Raw genomic sequence first — 25,891 nt, 5'->3', positions numbered from 1 at the left:
CCAAAATCTTGGAGTGGCCCCCACATTAAAAATTATTGCCCACCCCTGGGGTAGACAAGGCCCAGTACTGTAAAGTCCTGGTCTGTAATAGAGTCCCCTAGGCACAATCATAATACAAATAATAATAAATGAGAGTTCTTTGAAATGTTTGCTCCTTCCCAGGCATGTGTAATACATTGGCTATGAGAAGAGAACCTCAGATTCATGGCAAACTTCTGAAAATGGTTAAATTGTGTATTACTTATGGGAGGCAAGATTAGATTGACATTTTGGATTCTTTTTTGGAATAAGGACCAATCCCATTTTGGCTGTCTAGGTGGCAGTAGAGCTCTTCTGTGCATACATTTGTGGGGGAGGGGGGGGGAGACAACAGCGTAAGTGTCATGAGCTTAACCCACATCTCTGCATTCTGCCCGTTTTTGTTCCTGCCGAGGGAGCATGAGAAGTTAATGCTGCACCCTGCTACCCCCATGAAATGCTGTCTTCATATTTTTCAAGGGAAATGAACTACGGTCATTTTGCAAAATGTGGCAAAAGCGGCACAGCAGCTCCTCAAAGACGAGGATAGATTAACTCACTTCCAGCAGTGCTGGAGGGAATTGTGGGGTTGGATCTTGAGCTTCTTGGGGCACAGGAGTTTCATGAAAGCTCTTCTGAAACTGTAGTGGCAGAGGGGATAGAGGACAGGGTTAATGGCAGAGTTGATCCACAGGAGCCAGAAGGAAGTCTCATACCAATAATCAGGGATGCAGTGGCCATGGCAAGCTGCACGGATGATCATGAGGAGGGTGTATGGTGCCCAGCAAAGCCCAAAAATGCTCACAATAACTGCCAGTGATTTTGCCACCTTCTTGTCTCTGGAGAGCCTGAAGCGCTGCGTGATGCTCTGGGAGACCATCTTCATCCGTTTCTCTATAGACAGTGCCGATGCCGACGGTTTATAGCTCCTCTTGCTGAAAGACTTTGGTTTCCCACCATAGAGCCCAGAGCTCTTTGAGTTTGCTGTCTGTGAGTCTCTCACACTAATACTGGCATTGGCAGCTGCTTGTTGTACTTCACCCTTAGGAAGGTCGAGAGTTTTAGCTGGCTCTTTCTGGTCCCACTTACAGCATTTCAGGGAAAGCTTTCCTTCTGGGCTCATTTCCATCTCCTCCATGAATGACTGGCTCTGTACTTCGTGGAAGATATCTAGACGGATTTTGGTGCGTTTCTGAATGTTCAGGTAAATGCTCAAGTTGAAAAACAAAACACTGATGAAGGGAGTGAAAAACTCCAGAGTGGAAGCCGTCATGAGAAAATACCAGTTGTAGAAAAATTCAGCATAGCATTCTCCATCAGGTATGATGCTCTGCCCGGTTACATATTCCCAGCTGATAATTGCAGGTCCATAGAGTAGGAAAGCTAAGACCCACACCATGACCATTTTCAGTACTGCTTGCTTGGTATTACCTTGCTGAGCTCGATATGTGACCTAGAGTGGAAAAAACTTTTCTTAGATATGACCAAATACATTCACCAGCTTAGACTGTTTTATAACCTAAATGTCTGGCAAAGTTGCTATATGATATCTTTGCAGTATAACAAATGCATATGCTGGAGACAGTGGACACAGTCACTAGATGAATCGTCCCCTGTCCCCCTCCAGAGAAGAGCTATGACCTGGTCCTTTAAGTACAAACCATACTTGGCTCATGACTGGCTTAGGACAGTCCTGAACTGAGTCAGTACATTTCAGAGAGATAGTCGCTTTTTATGTCAATCAATCATTCTTGATACATATCTCAGCCCAAATTTGATACTTGCTTTTTAACCACATTTTGCAGATGGGTAAAATGAGGCAAAGAGAGATATTGTTACTTGTCCAAAGCAGCAGCCTGAGTCAGTGGCAGAGATGGGAACTGACTCCAGGGAGCCTCACCATCTAGTCCACTGCCCCAGCCACATGCCTGTACTCTCCCGGCATGCACTGTGAAATTGTTAGAAAGAGGCCCACATCAAACTCCTGTGTCCAGCACATGAGCTTTGTTGCAGTTTGTCCTTGGATTGCCTCTGACCTTTATGCATTGTGCTCCTGTGTAGACATTGTGTATTGTATTTGGAACATTTACGAAGTGCTGTCCACCTCCTGTAAGATGCTTAGTACCCTCAACTCCAATTGCAATAACTGCATTTAGGACATTTTGGCATCTTACAAGATTCTACTGCAACCTGTGAGCCTCTTCCTGGGACTGTAACTCCCATTGGAATCAGTTTGTTTAGTCTGGAAATAACCACTGCAAGTTGGTAATAAACTGTTTGCCTCACTTGACTTGACTGGCTGTCACTCAAACACCTTCTTCCCTGCCAGCTTTTGAAGGACAACTTGTTTCATGGGTTCTGAACCCCAAAGGCTTTGAGTGATGGGTTTTTTTTGTTTGTTTGTTTTTTAAAGCACACCTAATGTCAAGATTTCTGAGTGAACTGTGTATTTTCCCAGGAATTTTTCTTTTCCATCACCAAGTTAAAAGATTTATCATTTCCCAAGGAATCAAACAGCTTTTATTTAGCACAGATGGCTCTAGACAATAAAGTGAAGAGGAAGGCTTTTCTCATCTCTGACATGTCAGTACTTACCGCTCTTGTCACCGAGAGGAATCTGTCATAGCTAATCAGCACAATGTTGAAGACTGAAGAGGTGCAGAGCAGATAATCAATTACTAGCCAGAGCTTACAGAAGCTTTTTCCAAAGGCCCATCGTCCTGTCAGCACATAGGGCACATACAAGGGAATGCAAAAGGCACCTGCAATGAGAGGTGTTTATATTTGAAAGGGTTTCTGCATGGTGCACAGGTGTTTGAAAAAAGTAACTCGCTTGAATGCTGAGAATAACTGGTAGTGTACAGGATGCTATTTGCAAGTCTGCACCGTGGCTCGAGATGGCCATTTTGTGTATTTAGATTGGATGGGCCAGGTTGGGGTGGGTTTGCTCGGGTCACCATTTGTGCTTTTTTCCATGAGTGTCTCTTAAAAACCTAATCTTGTGACATACCAGCAGCACAGGCTAGTGAGACAGAAAGGAGTCTGCTAGATGAGAATAGGCTGAGAATACACTTATGTCTGCCAAAGAGCCCATGAACACCCAGGCTGTGATTTTCAAAGTGGTCTTAAGGATTTGGAGCCTGGGCACTCAAAAACAAGGGTGCCAAGCTCCTATTGATTTCAGTGGGGGATAGGTACCTGAACTCCTTTGAGGATCTTGAGCTTTGGCTGCATGACTCCCATTTAAATGAATGGGAGATGGCTGCCCAAATGCCCCAGGAAAAGCTCGAAATCTGAGCTTTACAGGAAAGCTGTAAAGCAAGGGAACAACCAGGTTTTTACGCATTACCGTCTCATGGTGACGCATAAACAAGGACTCCCAGCTTGTCCTTTAAAATCAAAGCTTCCCTGGCTTCCGTTTTGGCCTGAACTTTTCTTTGGAGGACCCAGGTTAGTTCTTTTTGGGGATGAGGTGGGGAGGGGCTCCGCAGTGCTCCCATCTGAGAGCCTGATCCTATAAGTTTCCACAGGTGAATTTTCTCAAGTGTGGTAGTTGGCACCAGTGCATGTGTGTTTACAGAAGCAGGTTCTGGGTCTGTAACCTGACCAGCTACTGTTCTCTTCCCCCCCCCCTCCAAGGAAGGGGAGGGAGCACTGAGTACCCTCTCTCTGCATCTGGCACAAGGGGAAAGCAGAATCTGATGTTCTTGGCTTATCGTGGTTAACAACTATCCAGCCCTTCCCAGGATTTTGCCCAGACTTTCCAACAAGGTGGCAGAGGTGAGGGCTTGACAGCTCTGTCAAAAATACAACATAGATTTTGAAAACCAATCAATCACTAAGCTCATCTGCATATCGAAGAAGCTAGGAAAAGATGGAATCCAGGGTCTGCGAGGCTTTGCACCTTACTCTAAGTCAAGGGCTGTTCAGAGGCATTACCTTAGTGTCTAGCATTCTGAACTATTTCCAGACACAGTTCAGTAACTCTGCCCTCCTATTTTTGCATATGAGACACTGATAATGCTCCTGCTTATCAGTGTGGAGAGAGAGAAAGAGAGTAAACTAAGCAATCTCTCTGGGGTTTGATGGATTATAATCCTTCCAGGAAGTTGGGATCATTATTAATTCCTAATTAAACATCAGTAAATTTCAGAGAGGTAGCCTGTTAATCTGTAACTGAAAAAAACTTAAAAAACAGCAAATAGTCCTTGCAGCACCTTAGATACTAATAAAAAAATGCAGATGGTATCATGAGCTTTCTTGGGCACTTCTTCATCTGTTGTGGGTTGTGCCCAAGAAAGCACGATACCATCTGCATTTTTTGTTAGTCTCTAAGGTGCTGCAGGACTATTCGTTGTTTTGTAAGGGGGGTTTTAACAGTAAAGAAATCCATGCTATTCCTCCTGCAAAGATGTGTGTCGCAGCTCTTAATCTTTGGCTCGGGGGATGGGTCAGAACTGCACTCAGCCTGTTTGCACACAGCCTTTTGGTTGTAGTTCAGAGAGCCAGGGGCTGCTCACTCAGCTCGGCTCTCTCACATAGCGAGCGACAGGAGACTGTGCAGCCTTCTCCGTTAGCCAGGCGTGCAACTTCTTCTCAGAACATCTGGCCAGCTGCAAGCCCGCGCTGTTACTCACCCTGCCCTTTGCATCCCCGCTTAATAGCCCCTTGCAAGACACACGGACAGAAGCCGAAGCAGTTGCCGGAGGGCTCATTGTGCCGTCCACCCCACGGACTTACTAACAACACACATCACCTTGGGCTCTGTCCTTCTGTTAACAATACCCGCCTCACAGAGTAGCATGTACTTGTGCCTGGCCTGGTTCAGTGTTGCCATGTTAACTGGGCACCACCAAACATGTACATAACTGGACTTCCAACTACCTCTTCTTTCCAGAACAGGCTGTGGAGGCCTCTAAAAGGCACACGCCTTACGCAGCTGTGTGGATCCTAGCTAGAGGATGTGGTGGAGGGAAGATGCTATGATAGAGGATTTCCGTGGGAAGTCCAGTCCCGAGGGAGGGGAAACAGCCCGAGTTTTACATTGTTCACGTTGTGAATTTGTTCTGATGTTCAAACCCGCTTAGCGCTGGGTACAACCCTTGAAGAGAGGAGAGCAGGAGCTCTTTGCAAAGATTGCAGGGAGGACCATTTTAACCTGAGCCATAGGGCAGTGAAGCGAGCAAGACCTCTCCATCACAACTGGAAGTGGGGAGGGGGGAGTTTCCCTGATATACCAGCTTTCCAGTTTGGTTCAACAGCTCTCAGCACCCGCACTATAAACATTGTTCCAGCGCTTCTCTCTCTCCCTGGGGTGGCTGAGAACAGCCCCAAAGAGACCAGGCAGCTGCCTCTGCCGCTCGGCTCCTATGCTGCCTGCTGCACACAAGCAAAACTTTAAGCCCAGCGGGGAAATATGTGTCCGAGCTGCAGTGGCTGAGGCTGGCCCCGCGGTCGCCGAGCTGGGGAGAGGGAAGCGGACGTGGTACTTTACCTACTAGGAAATCGGAGATGGCCAGGTTGAGAAGGAAGTAATTGTTCTGGGTCCTCAGACTGGAGTCCACCACGAAAGCCAGCATGACCAGCGCGTTCCCGACCACGGTGGCCACGATCAGCAGCGCCATGAGCACAGCCAGAGAGATGGTCCACATGGCCCCGAACCTGCCCGCCAGCTGATGCCCGGCTGCTTTGCCTTCCGCCGCCGAAGCGTTGAGTGGCCAGTCTTGCAGGGCGCTGTCCATTTCAGCACCACGCCGCTCAGCGACTCAGGCGGAAGAAACTGTCCACACCATCCCGGCGGCGGGGGCTGATCCAGCTGGATCCTCGCTCACACCCAGCCCAATCGACAGCAGCGGCTGCATCGCTCCCCAGAGGGGTATCCGCCAGCGCCAGGAACCGCCGTGCTGCTGCCCGAAGCGGGTAGGGAAGGGGAAGGAGCAAAGGGATCGCACTCCCCAGGGGTGAGTAGCTGCCCGGGACCTGCTCCCTCTCTGCACCAGAGTGGGGTCGACGCCCAGCGCTCCCCTGAGCGCCTTTGTGCCTGCTGATCGCTGCCCCGCCTAACGCTGCATGTGCTCCCGCGGGCTGCAGGCTCAGGGCGCGCTCTTGGGGTTCGAAGACCAGTCTGGAACCACACCGCAGCCACTCCGGGTTAGCTCAGCGGTGCTCGCCGTGTGAACGCGCCGCTGCTTCTGCAGAGCCAAGGACCCAGCGGGAGGCCGCGCGATTCATTGGCTGCAGGGAGTTCAGTCAGCTTCTCCTGCCAGCTGTTTCCCCCCCCCTTTCCAACTCTGGTGCTGAGCACTCCGGCTCAGGAGACAATGCGAATCACTCGTCACTGAGCGAGTTTCATCGGCTTGGCTCCGAAAAGCTGCGGAGGGGGCGGGACATGATTGGCTGAGGGCACTGGACAAATCCTTATTCTACAGAAAATTCCTTAACTCTGAAACGCTGTGTACATTGTGGGAGGCTGGAGATGGACTAAGACCTGAGCTCTACAACATGCCCGATTCTAATGCGGTGGGAGACTTGTGGAATGTTCAAACATAGTTTCCCACAGTGATGAGTTAACTGGCTGGCAGAAGCCACCACTACCTTGGAAACCTTCCCTAGCTTATTAGCAGCGGTTGATCCTGCTGGGAAAGGACTCATAGGGTTCTGCTGACCTCACTCATTGTTTTCCTTGGAGATAATGAAGGTGGAAGTAGCTCTCGGAAGAAAGCAGATCAAGGATGTGGGCTGAGCAGACTTGAAGGAGGAACTCTATGGAGCAGCCAAACCTAGGAAGAAGGCTCAAGCATGTCCCCAGTCCATCATAAGAATTTCATTATGCATTGAGCCCTGGCTTGGTTGATTTAGTTGGGATTGGTCCTGCCTTGGGAAGGGGCCTGGACTTGATGACCTCCTGAGGTCTCTTCCAGCTCTATTATTGTATGATTCACTTTAACATTACTGGGGCTGCCTGCATGGTTAAAGTTAAGCCCCTGCTTAAGTTCTTGGTTACCTGATTGTTTTCTGCATTTATAAAACAAGTTAGAGGATAAAGTTTGGACTTTGCATACTGCGTAGACTGTATCTGAAGAACAGATTGGGAAAGGCAGCTCAAGAATATTAATCAAATCATCTTCCACGTTAATCAGTGAACAAAATGTTCTGCGTCTGTTTCTTGCTAATGTCTGCATAGTGAGAGAAGCTGCCTCCTATGTATAAGAAGTAATGATTCAACTCAATAGCAGAAAGCCTGAGAACAGAAAGGTTCTGCCAGAGTCATTTCACGGTCTTGACAGAGGATGTCACTGTGTGCTTGTCCCCATCAGCACAAGAACCTAAGATGAAAAACAAAGTGGGGAAAATACAGAGAAAATGCACCATATGTGAGATAAAAATATTGCTACCTGAAATAGTCTAGGGCTGCAGATGAAGGTGGTTAGTTGTGCATTCTTTAGACTCCAAATAACTTCATGCATAACAACAGGGAAGCTGTGAGAAGACCAGATTCAATGATAAGCTTGACTGAGTGTCAGTATGTTCCAATAGATCTGCTGCTTTATTTAGAACAGGCAATGGCCTTTGCAATCCACAATATCATCTTGGCATTAATGTGAGCAGATCTTCAGGCTCCTGAGAATGTTTGATCATAAACTGTTTCATGAACAAGCAGGCCAGCTTCGCTCTACTGCAGTTGGAGGGATCATAGAATTCATTGTTTGTAAATATTCAGGCAGTCATTCATGAAAATGTTGACAGCACCAAATGATTCTGGGTCTGTGCATACAATGTGAATGCTGTATTATTATTCATTGTTGACCATTCATCACTTGTTCTCCTGCTCACAAAATTTCCACCATCTAATCAGGAAGTAGAAACTGTACCGGATAACTACGGTAATTTAAGATTGTTGCAAACAATTTGCAAATTAAAATAACATCTAAATGCCTAATGACTATGGCTAACCCTGATTAATGCTCCATGCATATTAATGACATGACAATTGCCATAGCCGAGCAGACTATCACGAATAGTTCAGTAATCTTGCTCTAGCAATGTCCTCAGTCTCCTAATTCAGAGGAAGGTAAAAAAAAAAACCTAAAAATGGGCTTTATATTGCTGTGCAATATTTTGGCAGTAGGAGAAAAATTCCCTTGCTCCCTCCACAGGTGATCAGATAAAACCTTTAAGCATTCAGGTTAATAGAGCTTCCAGCTTTTTGACCTAGCTAGTGCATATCATAGATATATGCAAATAGGGAGAAAATCAACACTGTTCAGAAAGTTCACACTAGTCCTATGCATAATTTAACTACCACTTAGGCCTTTGGGGATTACATATCACTTAAGCCCCACTTATGCCCAAAGTCCAAAGCGAGATTTAAGAACATAAGAATGGCCATACTGGGTCAGACTAAAGGTCCATCTAGCCCAGTAGCCTGTCTGCCGACAGTGGCCAGTGCCAGGTGCCCCAGAGGGGGTGGACCGAAGACAATGATCAAGCAATTTGTCTCGTGCCATCCATCTCCAGCCTCTGACAAACAGAGGACACCATTTCTATCCCCTGGCTAATAGCCTTTTATAGACCTAACCTCCATGAAATTATCTAGCTTCTCTTTAAACTCTGTTATAGTCCTATCCTTCACTGCCTCCTCTGGCACGGAGTTCCACAGGTTGACTATGCGCTGTGTGAAGAAGAACGTTCTTTATTCGTTTTAAACCTGCTACCCATTAAGGAGAGCATAGGGCTTCCTGCACAGTGGTACATTTCACCAATAAATATTTAGCCCCTTTAAATAAGTTTGCCCAAGGTGGCAAGTTCTATCGGTGAAAAAATTATTTTATATTTGTATTCATTTTGAATTTGTACCCCTGTCAGATGAATTGAGCCCTAACTCAGACTGTAACTCCCCTGAGCTCTGTATGTGAGCATTGCAGCTGGCCCCATATATTTAAAGATATAATGTAATGGCTTTACACTAAAAGTGTACTGTAGGCAAACTCCTAAGCTCTGTTACACTTGAAAGTTATTTTGGATTAAGGGAGGGTATGAATATAAAGTGCTGGAATTCTGCAGTGAGACAGTCCATCAGCTACTGAGGAATAGCTACTGCGATTAATTTACCCTTGTAGACAAGCCCTTAGTATAAATTGGAAACACTTTCTCAACCCCCCTAATTCTTAGGGAAGTTTAAAATTGAATGTCGCAACTGACCGTATCCTTATACTGGGACAAATCTAAGTCCTGGATCCAACCCCCAAACTTTGAGAGTGTTTGGACCAGCATACTGATTCCAGATCTGTGACTTAGGCCTATGTCTTTCTTTTAGATTCACCAGCCACTGCTGTTCTTACCTCATTGTTGGTAGTGACCACCATGAGCCTTTGCTGTTTTGGTTGGGAACCTGTATTCATGCTTTCTCACACAGCACTCTCATAGTTTTGCACACAGTTTATTGCCATGGGCTTCTCTTTCCAGTGTTTTCTGTATTGTTCTTAGGTCCTGCCAGGATTAATTTTAAGTTGTCTTTGATGTGCTTCCTTTGCTCCACATCAATCACGTTCACGGTCTCTGCTGTGACATGCACACAGGCGTATGTGCTGGGCATGACAGGCACTGCAGTAGCTCTTGTGCTTAGCACAATTCCTGTTCAGATAAAAAAAGTGTCTGACTGATTATGCTCTGAAGCAGTGTGGATTATCTATCCTGCTTAGCCATCCTTCCGGGTGGAAACCTCTTCTCCACTCCAGGGTTGAGTCTTTGATAGTGTTTCTGACAATCCAGAGTTTAGCATCGTGGAGTCTCCGGCTTTAATTCCCCAGCTTTCTGCTGAGTCTCCTAGATAATGTTGTCAGAGCATCACTTGAGGAAAGGGTTCAGGTTACAGGGTCTATGCAGTCATGCATACCAGGTTTCACAGCTCTTCTCACATGCCTCTATTGCATCTCAGTTCCTTCGTGTATTTGCAATTCATGAAGACTTCTGGCAGAATATTTGTCAGTGCCAACATGTCAGATGAAGAGATGGGTTCATGCTGTGAACCCTCCTTTGCAAAATCTCAATATCCCTAATTAAGGGACGAGTACCTGAAATTTTATTAAGTTTGTTACAAAGATAGGGACCAAGATATTCAGACCCAGGGTTTTGGTGATCCTCTCTAGGATCCCATAAAATATTCCTGTGCTGTTCTTTGGCTTTTGGTGGAATGTATATCATATTGCCCTATCATATTGATACAAGCTGCTTGGACTTTATTCATAGAGACTGATTTTCACTTTAGGAATGGATGAGGGACTGTTCCTAAAATCCAGATAGCATCATGTTTGCCTAGATATATCTATTATGTCCAATTCCATGGCGGTCCCACGGACCTCCGTGGAATAAGCCTTGCTACAAACCTTAAAGTCTATCGAGCAGTAGTGTTAACTACCCTGATGTACGCCAGTGAGACTTGGACTGTATACAGGAGGCACGCTAGGCAACTGAACCACTTCCACACGATTTGCCTCCGCAGACTTCTGAGGATCCGGTGGCAGGATAAGGTGCCAGACACAGAAGTCCTTTCTAGAGCAGGTCTGCCGTCAGTTTACACCCTGCTGATGAAAGCTCAGACACGCTGGGCAGGCCATGTTGCAAGGATGCCAGATCATCGCATCCCTAAACAGCTCTTCTATGGTGAGCTGTTTCAAGGGAAGCGATCGCACGGGAGACAAAAGAAGCGATACAAAGATACTCTTAAAGCCTCTCCCAAGTCCCTGGATATTGACACCACCTCCTGGGAGACCCTGGCACAAGACCGATCAACATGGCACACGCTGATCTACCAAGGCTGTCAAACATCTCAAGCCAGAAGGACAACCATAGCACAAGAGAAGCGAGCAGTCCGTAAAGCCAGAGTTGCAAAAGCTGCAACAGTGGTGCCCACACATGTCTGCCCGACATGTGGCAGAACATTCCGTGCCCGTATCGGCTTTATCAGCCATTTGCGGACACACCATGGACAGTCCATAACCCGTTAGATGTCAAGGTCCTCTTCGAATATGATGGACGAACAACATTATGTCCAATGATGATAGAACTGAAAGGCATCTCTTGTTATCTTGAACAGCTCAAGTATTGTTATTTAAATGGACAGCATCCCCAACAAATGAAAATACAATGGTTCTGCTTTAATCACTAAAACCACTTCTGATTTCACCTTAGCACGCATATTCTCCAGGCAGTTTTTCTTAAAGAATACCGTGGCGGGGTGCAGTCACAGAAGACCCCTTAGGGGTGTTGTCCCAGAGAGCTGACAAAGCCACTGACACTCACCTCTTTGTTCTCTGGGGTTTCTCACCGCCCTGTCCTGCTGGGGCAGGTCTCCTGGTCTCCCCCAGCCAATGCACAGAGCAGAGGTCGCCATCCTCCCTCCCCCTCTCCTGTAGAGCAATGCAAGCACTGAACCACTTCAGGTCTGAGGAGCATACAGTTTTGGGCTGCTCCCCAGATGGGATCAGAACCCCAAATAAATCACTCAGGTAAGCACCCTTTAAAAGGAAAGGAGGATATGCACACTGATTGCTCCCTGAGGGTATGTCTACACTAGCTCATTAGTTCGAGCTAAGTAGAGTAATCAGGGCAACCGGAGATGCAAATGATGCCCAGGATTTAAATATCCCAGGCTTCATTTGCATGTTCCCAGGTGCTGCCATTTTTAAATCCCTCTTAGTCCGAACTCCGTGCCCACGGCACTCCTCATTTCCACCAGGAGTAACGGTAGTTCGAATTAGGATCTCTAATTCGAACTACCTACTCCGTGCTGCGTGTAGCTGCGGGCACGGAGTTTGGACTGGGGGGATTTAAAAATGGCGGCGCCCAGGAACATGCAAATGAAGCCTGGGATATTTAAATAGGCACTATTTAAATAAGCACTAGCAAGGAGGCGGTCCATCACAAATGTATCAGCTGAAACATACCCATCACAACCCAAACAATTAGAAATCAGTCTCAGCCAAAATTCAAGATCCAAACCCTAAACTCTGTAGTGTGGGAAGGTGATGGATCTGGGTCAGAACTTTGCAGTTTAAGTTCATCCCTGTATTTTACTCAATTTTCAGATGTCTTGTCTATGCTTAAAAGTATAATTTTTTTTTATATAGTTTTATTCCATTTGAGAATTGAAATAAACTCTGTGGTTGTAAGGCTCCTTTAGATAAACTCTAAGGCTTTTATTGGCATAACGGTGTCAGGAAAAATCACACCCCTAATCAACATCATTATATCAGTAAAACTGTAGATGAGTATAGTGTAGTCCAGCATGCAGTGATGGTGTCTTTTCCTCTTTTGTGAATGTATAAATGGGAGAGACCTTTGGGGTGTGTCTACACAGCAAAGTTATTTCAGAATAATGGCTGTTATTCTGAAATAACTATGCGAGCATCTACACAGCAATTCCGTTATTTCGAAATAATTTTGAAATAATGGATGGCTTATTCCAACTTCTGTAAACCTCATTCTATGAAAAATAACGCCTGTTCTGAAATAGCTATTTCAAAATAAGGCGTGTATAGACACTCCACTTCTGTTATTTCGAAATAGCCCCTCACCAGGGCCATTCTAAGTTATTCCTCCTGGTGCTCTAAATTGAGATAGAATGTCTACACTGCAGGGAAGCCTCAAAATTAGTATGAGGCAGGCTTCCTTAATGTAGACGTGCTATTTCGAAATAAGATATCTCAGAATAACTATTCTGGAATAGCTTATTCCAAAATAACTGTGCAGTGTAGATGTAGCCTTGGAGATTGAAATGGCGACTCCTGCAGTAATGGAACTCGAAGCAGTACATAGACTGAATAAGGCTCTAAAAAGGCAGCCACTCCAACTATTACAGGTAAAAGTAAAGTGGTTCTTGCTGAACAGCTTTCAGCATTCCTCTCAACAGTGAGTTCACACATTGGCTTGCTGATTTATTAAGTAGGCTGAAGTGGGTTTGAAGTATGTGAGGGGCATGATGTCAATTTCATCTGAACATTGCCTGCCACTCCAACTCATCTGCTGTTACAAGTTCATGGAACTAAACTTTGAGGCCAGTTTAAAAACTGATTCCAGTTTTACAGTTCGTGACTCATTACAAACGAGCATTTACCTTAGTAAATCTCAATCAAAACTTAATATTTGGCAGCTTTTAGCAGCCAATACCAAAAGTATGGGATATGTTTAATGAGTGTAAGTGTGCCCCAGATCAGAGTGGTAGAAGCTTCCTGTCATTATTTATAGTTGAATTGAGGGGCTAGTGACGGAAGTGATCATTATAATAACAAGTGGAAACCCTCCCTCCCCCATAGATATAGATGGCACACATGCCGAGGGGCACATGTGACTGGAATAAGTTCTAGCACTTCCAGAGCTGCAGCAGAATGAGAAGCCAACTTAGCCAAGAGGAACCCTGCAGTTGCTGCTTTGCCAGCCCATTGTGCTTCTGCTTCTGCACAAAGAAAGAAGCAAAGTCTTTCAAATACAGCATCAGGGAACAGGAGAAGCAACAGGAGGAGCATCGCCTTTGCCAGAGAAATACTGAGTCTTTAATGTATTTCCCTTTTAAAAAGATAGTTGCTGAGCATGGTGCTTTGAAGATTTATAAGGACTGAAAAATTGTAAGGGAAGTGGTATGACAATGCAAACATCGATGGAACACAATGGAATCAGCCATGGGACATGCTCCGTTCTCTGCTTCAACTTGGCATCAGAAATTCTAGGAGTGTCTGAATGTGTTTCCTCCTTGCCAGGTTCCAAGGTACTCTGTTCAGTAAGGTTAACCCTTGACAAACGTGGCGATGACAAGAGCAACCCCCTATCAGATACAACAAACTTCTCAGTGGGCGGGGTATTCAAAAGGAAGACGCACCGTGTTGTGAGTCTAAGAACAGCACTGATCTGTATGCATCCAAACTAGCACCTTCCCCAGAGTCGCAGATGTAACATGCAGCACCACACAGTGGTATGCCCCATGGATGCCTAATCAGGAATACAGATACCCAGCCTGGGGCATGGTCTCCTATTCAAGCACATAAGTGATATCTTCAGCACCTCCCAACCTGTCTAATGAGGCCTACTGATTTAGTTGTAGTGGCGGGAAGCCAAGCAGTATGGGCCATTGGCCCCAAAGTTCTGGGTTCCATTCACAGGTCTGGCACTGAACTGAACATAGGCAAGTCACTTTACTACTCTGTGCACCAGTTTCTTGTGTGTACAATGGAACTAATTCAATGAGGTATCCTGTGGCACCTTAAAGATACAGACTGACTATGTCCGTCTACATTGTGGAGCTATTTTGGGATATTCTGGTATCCCAAAATAGCTATTCCGCATCTTAAGAGCAAGCCCATTATATCAAAATATAATGGGCTCACTATGCCAACGTCCCTGTAAACCTCATTGCACGAAGGATAAGGGACATTTTGGGATAGCGCTTTATTTCGAAATTTGGTGCTGTGTAGACAGTGCCACATTTTTAAATAAGCTATTTAGAAATTAGATTGAAATAAGTGCAAATTGCATAGCTTATTTCGAGGAATGGGTGCTGCATAGACACACCCTAACAGATTTCTTTGGACATGAGCTTTCGTGGGTAAAAACACTTCGTCAGATGCATGTAGTGGAAATCACTGAGGTTGGGAGATATATATATGTACAGGTTGAACCTCTGTAAACTGGGATTCACTGGTCCAGCAACCAAATCACAGATGTTCCAGGACCAGCTAGTTCCAGTGGAAGGCTGGTGGCAAGGAGCTCTGTGGGTCAGCAGAGCTGTGTGCTGTTGGCAGCAAGCTGCCAGCGGGCCCAGGAGCTTGGCTCCTCACAGTTGGGTTGCCGGGTGCAACAGTAGGGCCAGGAGCCTGGCATGACCCAGCTGGGCTGGGTGCCTGGCACACTGGGACCTGGGCTGGAGTTGGGTTGTCCAGCATGGCAAGGAAGGGGGGAGGAAGCAAGGCAGCAGGGCTGGCAGCAGTGTGGGAGCCAACCAGGAGGGCAGTGGCTGGTCCAAAAACAGGGGGGCCAGCAGCAAGGGGGGCAGATATAAGCTCCCCTGGTCCAGCAAAATCCCTCATCCGGGACTCATCATGTCCCAAGGGTGCTGGACCAGGGAGGTCCAACCTGTACTAGCATATCAAAAGAAAGGAGTTACTTATTAAGTGTAGGACCTGTGTTAAGGAGGCCAATTCAGTCCTGGTGGATGTGGTTCACTCCCAGCAGGTGTGGGGAGGTTTCTCTTGGTATTCACACCTCCCCATCAACTGCTGGGAGTGACCCACATCCACCCTGACTGAACTGGCCTCTTTAACACTGGTCCTACACTGGATAGATCCTACACTCCTCCACTCTTTTGATATGTTAGTGTGTATGTGTGTGTATACATGTACACCAACCTCTGTGATTTCTACTCCATGCATCTAACAAAATAGTTTTTACCCACAAAAGCTTATGTCCACGAAAGATGTTAGTCTTTAACGTACCACAGGACTCCTTGTTTTTGCAGATACAGACTAATGTGGCTACCCCTCTGAGATTTCTCACAATTGACCTAATGCTGTTTAGCTTTCTTTGTAATGCATGTTGAGCTTGACAGATGGAAATCCCTGTTTAAGTGCATATGGCATTATTATTCATCTATCTCTCTCTTATGCAAGTGTATCACCATACTCTATTTCCTAATGTTTTGCCAAGTTTAGAATTAAATGTCACAAGGCGTGGGACTTCCATTCCTTGCAAGGCCTCTACATACCCTCTGATGCATGGGGATCCTTTGCAGGGTGTTTTTTTGGTGGCCCAGGGCTGATGAAATGCACCATGGATTGGCTCAGATTTTTGTAATTGCCTGTAAACGGTTCACAAGCCATTGCCACGACTGAATGCATCCTCACAATAATCGTACCAGAAAATTCAGCGTGTGCTCTTCAGGGCATGCAGTTCTAGAACTCTGCATCACTGCAGCCAGTGAGTTGCATGGGAAGAAGGATCGGGTGGTGGTGACTACGATGCAGTGGGTTTTGAAGAAGAGGCATCTGGGAAGATCTCAGCTGGGAAGAAGCATAGCGTGCAGGGCCCTTAAATGTCTCCATCCCCAGCAGACTGGTGTGTATGAACTGAATTCTAATGGGAGACTTTCTACAGCAGCAGCAGATACACTGAACAGCCACACTGGAAGGTGTGGAGGGTGCTGCTGTATAAAACAATGGGGAAGGCCACAGAGATCAGAAAAAAACTGATCCTTGTTTTGGCTGTAACCTGAAAATCTAGACATATACACACACAAAATGTCAAGCGATGTATCATTTGTCACAGAAAAATTCTGTTTATGTTTGGGAATGATAAAAAGCCCGTTGGTGTCCAATGGGAACCTTTCCTTTGATGTCAGTGGGCTTGGGATCAGCCTTCTGGAAATGAAATCTTTAAAATGACAAATCAACTTGTGTTCAGGTAGGGTCATGCTTCTTGTCTCTTGCAGACAAACTGCACTTTTATTAGTATGCTGAGTTCAAAATCTCTGGAGCAGGCAAATTCCACGGGACAGGATGTGTTAGGATGTGAAATGCTTCTTAATGGGGAAATACTGAACAGCATTGAAACCTGGCACTAGTCAAGGTCAGGTCAGCTCTGCACTTTGAAATACACATTTGAGACATAACAACAGTGACAATAATATCCCCTGTGCCTCCGTCAATTTGAAAGGATATTGTGTCAGCTGCTAAGCCCAACAGCGTTCTCAAAAGGAGAAGGCGAGGTCTGAATAACAAATCATAGGGGCTACTCCTCGCTGCTGCAAATGACACCAAATCCAGGTAACAATGTTGAGAGAATAGACTTCCCATTTCTATTTAAACTGTTTCTAGTTACACCTGTTATTCCACTTAGGAGGCATTTAAAAAGAGCAGAGCTGGGCTTAGATTTTTGGTACTCCAAGTGAGGCTTAGCTATGTGGGTTATAGGTTAAATAGGGGAGTTTTAATTGGTCTAAAAAGAGTCTGATCTCAGAAGATTTGGCTCTCACGCCAAATCTTCTGAGATCAGAAGAGCAACTTCACCCAGATGTCAGTGGAGTTCTTTGAGATTTACACTGCAGTTCCTTGAGATTTACAGTGAGATTTACAGACTCGGTTCTTCACTGTTTAACATAAAGTTGACAAAATCCAATGCCACTAAACAGCTAGGGGGCTGCAGTTTATTTAACCCCCATGTATGCAAATGGAAGTTTTCTTTAGTGAAGTAGAAAGTACATATGGGAGAAGTATTCCAAATGTCATCTCCCCACCTTCCTGCTGGTTCTGATACGACAGGGGCTCTGGAGCAGAGAGCTGGTTGGTAGTCGCATAAAATATTTAAAGGACTTCCTGAACTAATTAAGCATATTATTTGCTATATTTACTCATGTATCTCTTATACATATCAAAGTTTAATTCAGATTAATTTATTGCTGCCAATCAATTCTGTGGGCCAAATTCTCATCTCACTTCCAGTGGTGCAACCTCATATTACGTGAGAGGACCTTCAGGCACTTGCTCTGCAGGTTGAATTTAAGAAGGAAATGAAGGAGCAGTTTTGGCCCATGAAAGCTCTTCACCTAATAAACCATCTTGTTAGTCTTTAAAGTGCTACATAGTCCTGTTTTTTGTTTCAGCTATACCAGACTAACACGGCTACATTTCTATCACTTTTCTACATGAGAGAGACTTCCCTGGAGTCAACAGAGTTCCTTCAGATTTACACTGGCGTGTGACTGAAGGCAGAATATAGTCCATAATCCTTAGGTTGGTTGGTCAACATTTTATAAACTGAGGTTAAGTTGTGTTATATGTAAATATTTGTGCAAGTAATTTTGTATGTAATCTGCCAGCACATTTCTATGTGAAAGTAGTGAAGCAGATATGCCGAGATAGTTCTGTACAACACCAGGTAGCAGAATCCAATTTTGTTTACACCCGTGTAAGTCACAAGTCCATAACTGAGATCAGAATCTTGCTCTGAAAGTTCCAGACTTCAGAAAAATCAGCAGTCAGCTGACTTGCACTGTACTTTATTAGGGGTCTGAATAGTTTAAGGACTGAAAATGAATTGTTTGGCCTCTAAGCTGATGAAAAGAATGCAGTTGAAAGAGAATCAAGTTTGTTACCTTAAATCAGTAATCCAGAGGCCTCTGTGAAACAACTTGATGAGAATCTATCCGGTTCCTAATGGACAGGCTCAGTTAGCTACATTGCAAAAATCCATCCTTTTTGCTGGCAGTCACAGCTGAAAGAGCAAATATGGGTGAACATGGAAACTGAAATCCCTTATTGATACACACAGCCAAGCGGGCTCTCTGTGGACCAGGAATGTGGCACAGAGTGAGGGAGGGGTGTACAAAATCCTGCATTGTTATCTATTCTGCAGACAAACAAAGGGCTGAAGTCTCCAGGGCTATCAATTTAGTGCATTTTGTGAATGTTTGAGCAGGGTGACTTTACCCCTTGCAGTGCCTAAGGCCAGCCAACCCTGCTTACAGAATAGGCACTCCTGGGAGGGATCGCTTGATTCCCCCCATGGAAGAGCAGCAGGCCACGCCAAAGGGATTGCACTGTGCAGCTCTCTAGGTGAGAACAAGTAGGATTGCTTAGGAGGTGATTTCCTTGCTACCCAGTATTCGCCCCACACTGTGCCTACCGGGAAGGGTTTGTTAGACCAGTCAGTTACCTCCCCAGCTGTGACTAACATGAACTACAGCTGGGAGGGAAAAGGCTGCAGCTCCAGCAGACGAGGCTCCTTACTGCAGGGGCTGGGTTCTGCCCTGAGAAAGCAGCAGGGAGAGAAGGTTGGGGGATGAACTTTTACAACCGGTGCTCGCAAACAGGCTGAGGCAGGAAGCTGCCTGGGGAATCAGTGAGGGACCCTAGCTATTTAGCACAAGGGCTTGGGGTGGGAACCCTGAAGGAAACATGGGCCTGGATTCCCCTACTGCCACCCTCGCCCCCTTTGCAGGAAGGGAGGACAATACCTTGAGGCTGTGTCTAGACTGGCCAGTTTTTCTGGAAAATCAGCTGCTTTTCCGGAAAAACTTGCCAGCTGTCTACACTGGCAGCTTGAATACTATGCTACTCCCGTTCAGGCAAAAGTCCTTTTGCGCAAAATGTTTGTGCAAAAGAGCCAGTGTAGACAGCTCAGATTTGTTTTCCGCAAAAAAGCCCCAATGGCGAAAATGGCAATTGGGCCTTTTTTGCGCAAAAGCGCGTCTAGATTGGCACAGACGCTTTTCCGCAAACAGTGCTTTTGTGGAAAAGCATCCATGCCAAGCTAGATGCTCTTTTACGAAAATGCTTTTAACGGAAAACTTTTCCGTTAAAAGCATTTCTGGAAAATCATGCCAGTCTAGACGTATCCTGAGAGTAAAGGAGCGGCTAGAGTGAGAGTGAAGAGCTGGGATAGGATCACTGGAATTCAGACTTCTTTGTTTTCTTTTCCTGTTCACCTGGAAGGGGTATCACTCTAAGCAACCTGCCAGGATGGCTGAGGTGTAAGAACAGATCACTGAGTGCCCCAGCGGGCTGGGACAATTTATATTGTGGAGGTGCTGAGAGCTCTGAAACCAAATTGTGACGCTTGTATATCCTGGAAACCAATCCATGCCAGGGAGTGCTGCAGCACCCCCTAAACCCCTAGTTCCAGCACTATAAAGTGCCCGGAGTTGTACTTCCTATGAGTGAACCTCTGACAACTCCTCTAGCTTGGCAGAGGGGAAGAGTTTGATCCCACTGCTGGCTCTAGTTCAGCGGGGGCAGCCTGTGGCATGTGGCCTGCATGTGGTCTATTGGGGTTCTGTGCGTGGCCCACAAGACATTTGGTGTACCGTTGCCCATGCACACGTTTGCCAGATTCTGCTGGTTTTCATCTGTGTTGTTTTTTTCCTACCAGTATTACAAAAGTGACAGGTAGGTTAGGGATGTGAAAGGTTAACCAGTTAACCAATAAGCATCACTCTAAATGGGTAATGCTTACCGGTTTTAGTTAACTGGTAGGGGCTGGAGTGGCTCCTTGCCCACGCTGGGCAGGGGGCTCCCCTCCACTGCAGGCAGGGGCTGCTCCAGCTGGCCGGTGGGGGCAGCCCTTGTCCATAATGGGCCCACACCCCTACTTCACCTCAGGTTACCCACTGGTTCCCAGGAGCAGGGCCAGCAGGGGCTGCCAGCCCCGCTCCTGGGAGGCTTTGCTGCAGGCTTCTCAGTATAAAGTTTATTTAGGCTTTATACTGCAGAGCTTGAAGCGTGTAACTGCGAAGATTTTTAGTGGCTACACGGTTACCTTTTAAAATGAATTTTTACATCCCTCATGTAGGTGAAGTGAGATGCACACAACACTGACTAAGAGCCGTGTACTCCCTCTGCGTCCAGTCTAAGCACTGCCACGGTTCAATTCACACCTCCCTCCCCAAATTCTAGGTACACAAGTGCAGTTAGCAAAACTCCCCTGTCCCAGTCTGGGTCAGCTGAATTGGGCTCATAGGGCTGGAACTGTGGGGCTTTAAAATTGCAGAGTAGATGTGCAGGCTGGATCTCGGACTCCAAGGGAGGGGAGGTTCCCAGAGCCTGAGTCTGAACATCTACCCAGCAATTTTATAGCCCTACAGCCCAAGCCCAAGTCAGATGATGTGAGGTCTTAGGAAAATGACCGTCAAGGAGAGTGTATGATCAATTAGCAAAGCAAATATCTATAGTGAGGAAAACCCACTCCTGTGCAGCATTAAAATGCCTATTGCAATCCCTGCTGATTCATTAGATTCCTTGTCTCTTCCACCCCCTCAGTGATTTACTTTGTGACCTTTGCATTTCTTCCCAGAGAGCAAACCTGCTTGTAGGGTGGGAGACTGCAAACAAGCCACTTTCCTTTCCCCACGTGGAATGTAAACAGCTCCTTACTTGCCTCAATTCTCTGAACCTGTGGAGCTTAAAAACCAAACTGTGGCCAAGCCAGGATTTCAAAAAGAAGCCCCTTTCTAATCCAAATAATGACAATACAAAGCCTGCCTTTAGATCTATCTAATAAAGGCAGACTGATAATGATTTCATTGAACCTCTACCTGGCTAATGGAGTCGTTTCTAGTAGCTATTGCTCTGTGTCATGATCTCTCGATTCCTCATCTACTCAGACTTTTCTTTGATGTCAATTGCCTGGTAGCAGAGACCCGTACAAGAGTACTGGGCATCTAGTTACAAAAGCACGCTAGAGAGGAAATAACAGGCAGCTTGGAAACCTCAGCTCAGTGCAGGCAGAACTAGCACAACTTTCCACAAATTTTAGTCTATGCTGATTGATATTTTCTCCTGGTTTCCTAGAAATCCTCCTTCCTCAGGGAACAACACATCCCCTGCCTGTTGTGAAGGATTGATAGCCCTGCTAGCTCAGTGCTGGCCAGCAGGGGATGGTGCTGTAAAGAGCAGCCACTTTCTTCTTTCTCAGACACTGCACAGACAAACTCTGCCTTTACTTGCACTTGAAATCCTCCTGGAAGGGTGTGATGGGGCATCTGCCCTGCACTGGCCCTTTAAATGTTAAAATCCAGCTCTGGGAGAAGGCTGAAAGAGTGGAGTCCACAGCTCAGGCAGATACAGCCAATTAGGGCCCAGCTGGGGCTGTATAAACAAGGGCTCCTAGAGTGGAGAAGACACTCTTGCTTTAGCGGGGGTAGCAGAAGGGACCAGGCTTCCTGAGACAGGGCAATGCTGGGGAAAGGCAGGCAGAGCTGGGGAGCTCTGGTCTGACCTTGCTACAGGGCCTGAGGCAAGGCCTGAGGATACTAGGGCTGCAGAGAGACAGCCCGGATAGAAGAAGGCAGCAGGTTCACATCCTTTGGCAATGCTGGGTGGCTATTTCAGACTGTGGTTTGCGCCTGAGGCAGGGACTAGATGAAGACTGGCAGTGGGTCACTGTGGCAAGGTGGTTATAAGGGAATTGGGAGTTCCCGGGGAGGACCCCAGAGTGCAGGGACACTGACCTAGGACAGTCTGAGGAGGAAAGGGCTCCATGGGCAGGAAGGGACACTGGGCTGCACCAGCGGAAGACTGCAGCAGAGGCTGGGACACCAACCAGTAGAGGGTCTCTGAGGTGGGAAAGCTGATTCCCTGAGTGACCAGTTGGAGGCGCCATGGGAGTGAGTGCTCGCCCCAAGACAAAGGAGATGCCACCTCCTCCATTGCCACCCATGGAACATCCCCCTCGCTGGATGGTCCTGTGCTAAAGATGACTTTCAAGAGCCAGGGATAAACAACATGCTCCTGGTAAATGCCCTTTCCCCCCCCTTCAGTGTGTATGAGCTAGCACAAAATGGCAGAGGTGTTCACACTAAGAATCCCTCGCCCTAGATCTTCCTAGGAGGACTCCACCGTGTCTCTCACTTACTCCAGATTTTTAAGAAGGCTGGACCCTACAGACTGAGCTCTTTTGGCACTCAGATGATTCTTCCACTGGCACGTGGCTCCCTTGTCCTCCATTTGGCCTGGCTCAAAGAGGCAGGATTTCTATTATTAAGCCAGTCCCAGCAGGCATGATGGTAACCCAGTGAGATGCCTGTGTGCAATAAGGAGCCCAGGTGGAAACAGAAGCAAGGTATTCTCACACAGGAGCGGCCTGAGGCTGGCTGTGGCAGCAGGTGCCCCAGGCGGAAGGCGCGATCGTCACCCCTGCCTGCACGGCTGTCAATGACTGTGACATAATCACAGGGCGCCCGGCGCCCCGTGATGTCATCATCAGGTGCCTGGGCCAGTGGCGCCCTAGGCAACTGCCTAGTTTGCCTAGGCTTACGGGCAGCCTCTGTTCCCACATGACCTCTGGCTGTGAAAGGGTGTTCAGGAGGCAGCTGAGTCTCATGCTGGTGTAAAATGCATGGACCTCCTGTCTACCCTGGTGCAGCGGTTTTCAAACTTTTTTTCTCATGACCCAGTTGAAGAAAATGGTTGATGCCCATGACCCAACATCATTTGGCTAGAGTGTGGGCTCTGGGGTGGGGCTGAGGATGAGAGCTTTGGGCTCTAGGAGAGGGCTCTGGTTTTGGGAGGGGGTCAGGGCTGGAGCAGAAGGAGCTTACCTTGAGTGGCTCCCACTCAACGGTGCAGACCATGCTGCACCCCAGAAGCAGCCAGCAGCAGGTTCCCAGCCAACTGGAGTGCAGAGCTAGTACTCGAGGCAATGGACAGCTCTGAGCTCTCCCCCAACCCCAACCTCGGAGCTGGTCCTGCTGCCAGCTGCTACTGGCACACAGCTCAGTCTGCGGTGCCAGGACAGGCAGGGAGCTGCCTTAACACCCTTGCTGATCACCTGATCCCCCCGCAGCAAGGATATTCAGTGTCTGACATTCCATGACCCAGTACTGGGTCACAACCCATAGCTTCGAAACCACTGGCCAAAAGCTTGCTCTGGAACAGTGATGCTGGTGACTGAAAGCTGAGTGCTCCAGGCAAGGGCTAAGAAGACCTTTGCTCACTTGGTAACGTGCCAGTCCAGTTGCTTTGCAAACACTCTGTATCTCGCTCAGCTCTCGTCATCGGTCTTCAATCTGCTAGCCCACAGACCAAGGCCACAGTTCTATATGCTGCCATGCTGGGGATCTGGGCTGGGAAGTGACTGATTGGCCAGGAAGGGGCAGTGTGGAGCTAAGCAGCCCTAAGCTTCCTGGCAAAAAGAGGAGCATGTTGTTTTCTTCTTCCCCTGAATGACCCGTCATGGAACAGCACTGCTGTCTGAAAAGAGATTGGTTAAATCTGCGGTGTGATGAAGGGACTGAAGCCATCATCCTTGGCATGTGAATGCACCAAAGCTGTAAGACATGGAACTGAGTGTGACAATACTGGCCTTGAATAGGCCTACGTGGAAATGGGATAAGTCAGAGGCTGATGCCCTCAAATGACACCTCCTAGGAGAGCAAAGGCATTCTCCAGCACAGCCTGGCCCTTCCATTGAAAAGGAAAGGAGATTTTCACAACCTAGTTGCCACTTTCTCCCTGGCCTGGTGAACTGATAATGTAGGCAAAGTGAAAGCAGCAAATGCAAATATTAAAATACTGATCCCATGGCAGACAAAATGGTTCATACAGGCACAGGGCCTGATCCTGCTGCTATGGAGCTCAAAGGAAGCTGAATGGAAACAGAACTGAGCCTGCAGTTTGTCCAGCCATGGTAAAGGGCTTTAAGGTCACTTTTGGCTGAGAGGCTCCATACAAATGCAAACACTTTATTACCATTACCTGACCTCACAGCGGACAATCAGGATGCGCAATATCTTATCCCAGCAAACACAGGCCAGAGTGACGCCAACCAGCTATTGCAAAGACTGTGGCCGTAATAAACAAGTTCCACTTATTTTGTCATTTCTCGTCTGTCTCAGATCCATCAGCACTGTGTGTGGAACGCTGCCGATTAGTAGTGAATGGCGAGTTAGCAATAATTCCCCACTTGTCTCTTTTGTTCTTCCTTTCTTTCTTCCACAGGACACATGAGACAAGATCAGGCTTGGAATTAATATCATACCGACACAAAACTCAGGTGCACAATTTATACTGGCGGCATCAGCTAATGAAGACTGGAGCAGCGTCAGGCTGGTGAAGAATTCCTCTGGCTTGATAAGTCACTAGGGGAATAGAAGAGAATAGCTTCGGTTAGAATCAAAGACCCGCTTTTTGATTGCTTTCAAATTCTCTGGCTTGATATCAACCTATCGTGGCCCCGAGGCAGCATTCGAAGGTCCATTTGGCAATTATGAAAATGCAATTTTTGCTGTTGCAGCAGAACGGCCGAGGGCCAGGAGAGGCAGGGAGCCAGGGTGTACTGGCTGGCCCGTAGAGTACTGCTGTGTGAAACAAGTCATTAAGAAGATAAACAATAGCAAGTGGCAGCTGTGCCAAACCTGGAAAGCACACCTGAAATGGCTCTATGGGGAGAGGAACTGGCCTGCTCTGGTCTGCAGATTACATGCAAAACTTCGCAGAGGGCTGCGTGGGAATGTGGGAGTGGGCTCGAAGGCACTGATGAGACCCGCAGGCTATTGTTTCCCCTTTCCCAAGACAAGCTTTGGTGGCTCTCTGGAAGATTGAGACACGAAGGGCTATTGCAGGACAGAATTACTGAGGTCCGGGCGACTTGTGTTACTGTCTAAGGAGGCTTTCATGCCCAAGCCACCCTCCTTGGCATATGTGTGCATCAGGGGTGTAGGACATAGAATCAGGGGCGGCCCGAGGTGGGCTGCCGGCAACTGGCACCCCAGGCGGAATGCGCGATCGGTGCCCCCGGTTCTACAGCCCTCAATGGTGTGAGTCATCATTGGGTGCCCTGTTTAATGTGGTGCCCTAGGCGACGACCGAGTCGGCCTATACGCATGGGTCGCCCCTGCATGGAATTGAGCGTGAAGACACTGGACTAAGTGGAAATAGGACCAATCAGAGGTCGGTGACCTCAAATGACATTCTTCCCTTCCCCTGAATTCATCCCATCTTCTGATAACGATGGCTGGAGTGCTCTAAAGGAGAACACTAACAAGAGGGCAAGAAGAGACGGAAAGAATGAACAAATCCTCTGAGTACAGCATCTCTCTAGCTAAATGAAGAGTTTGTCTGCGATAGGCAGGAATTGACAATGCAGGGGACCAGCTGCTTGGTTTTTAAAGCCCTGCACTGACTTACTATCTTCACTGTCTTCCTTGATCCCTAGCACCTGTTGCCTCTTGGGCCATGTCTACGATAGCGTTTTTGCGCAAAACCAGCTATTTTTGCGCAAAACCCCACAGAGCTTTCTCACCTCAAGCGCGTTTTCGCGCAAGAAAATCTACAGTCAATCGAGAGAACAGAGGGCTTTTTGCGGTGTAGGTATACCTTCTTCTATAAGGCATAAC

The 25,891-nt window shown here is 47.1% G+C and overlaps 1 protein-coding gene across 2 annotated transcripts; it reads right to left on the bottom strand.

Annotated features, from left to right (window-relative positions):
• HRH3 (histamine receptor H3) lies at positions 1-22,674 on the bottom strand. Of its 2 annotated transcripts, none has more exons than XM_006126170.5 (3): positions 5,513-6,216; positions 2,614-2,780; positions 1-1,471 (listed from the first exon to the last, which is right to left on the bottom strand). In XM_006126170.5, exons 1-3 carry the CDS (start codon positions 5,757-5,759, stop codon positions 575-577), a joined length of 1,311 nt encoding a protein of 436 aa, XP_006126232.3. In that variant the 5' UTR covers positions 5,760-6,216; the 3' UTR covers positions 1-574. The 2 variants fall into 2 exon arrangements, 1 of the variants encoding a protein (XP_006126232.3); XR_012896430.2 differs by lacking the exons at positions 1-1,471; positions 5,513-6,216 and adding exons at positions 18,155-18,273; positions 22,411-22,674 and having other exon boundaries at positions 2,645-2,780.
• Positions 22,675-25,891: the final 3,217 nt, after the last annotated feature.

Source organism: Pelodiscus sinensis, chromosome 17 (assembly GCF_052426305.1).
Source record: "Pelodiscus sinensis isolate ZL-2025 chromosome 17, ASM5242630v1, whole genome shotgun sequence".
Classification (NCBI taxonomy): Eukaryota; Metazoa; Chordata; order Testudines; family Trionychidae; genus Pelodiscus; species Pelodiscus sinensis.
The sequence above is the reverse complement of the archived record's forward strand: the minus strand, read 5'-3'. Positions and strand labels throughout refer to the sequence as shown.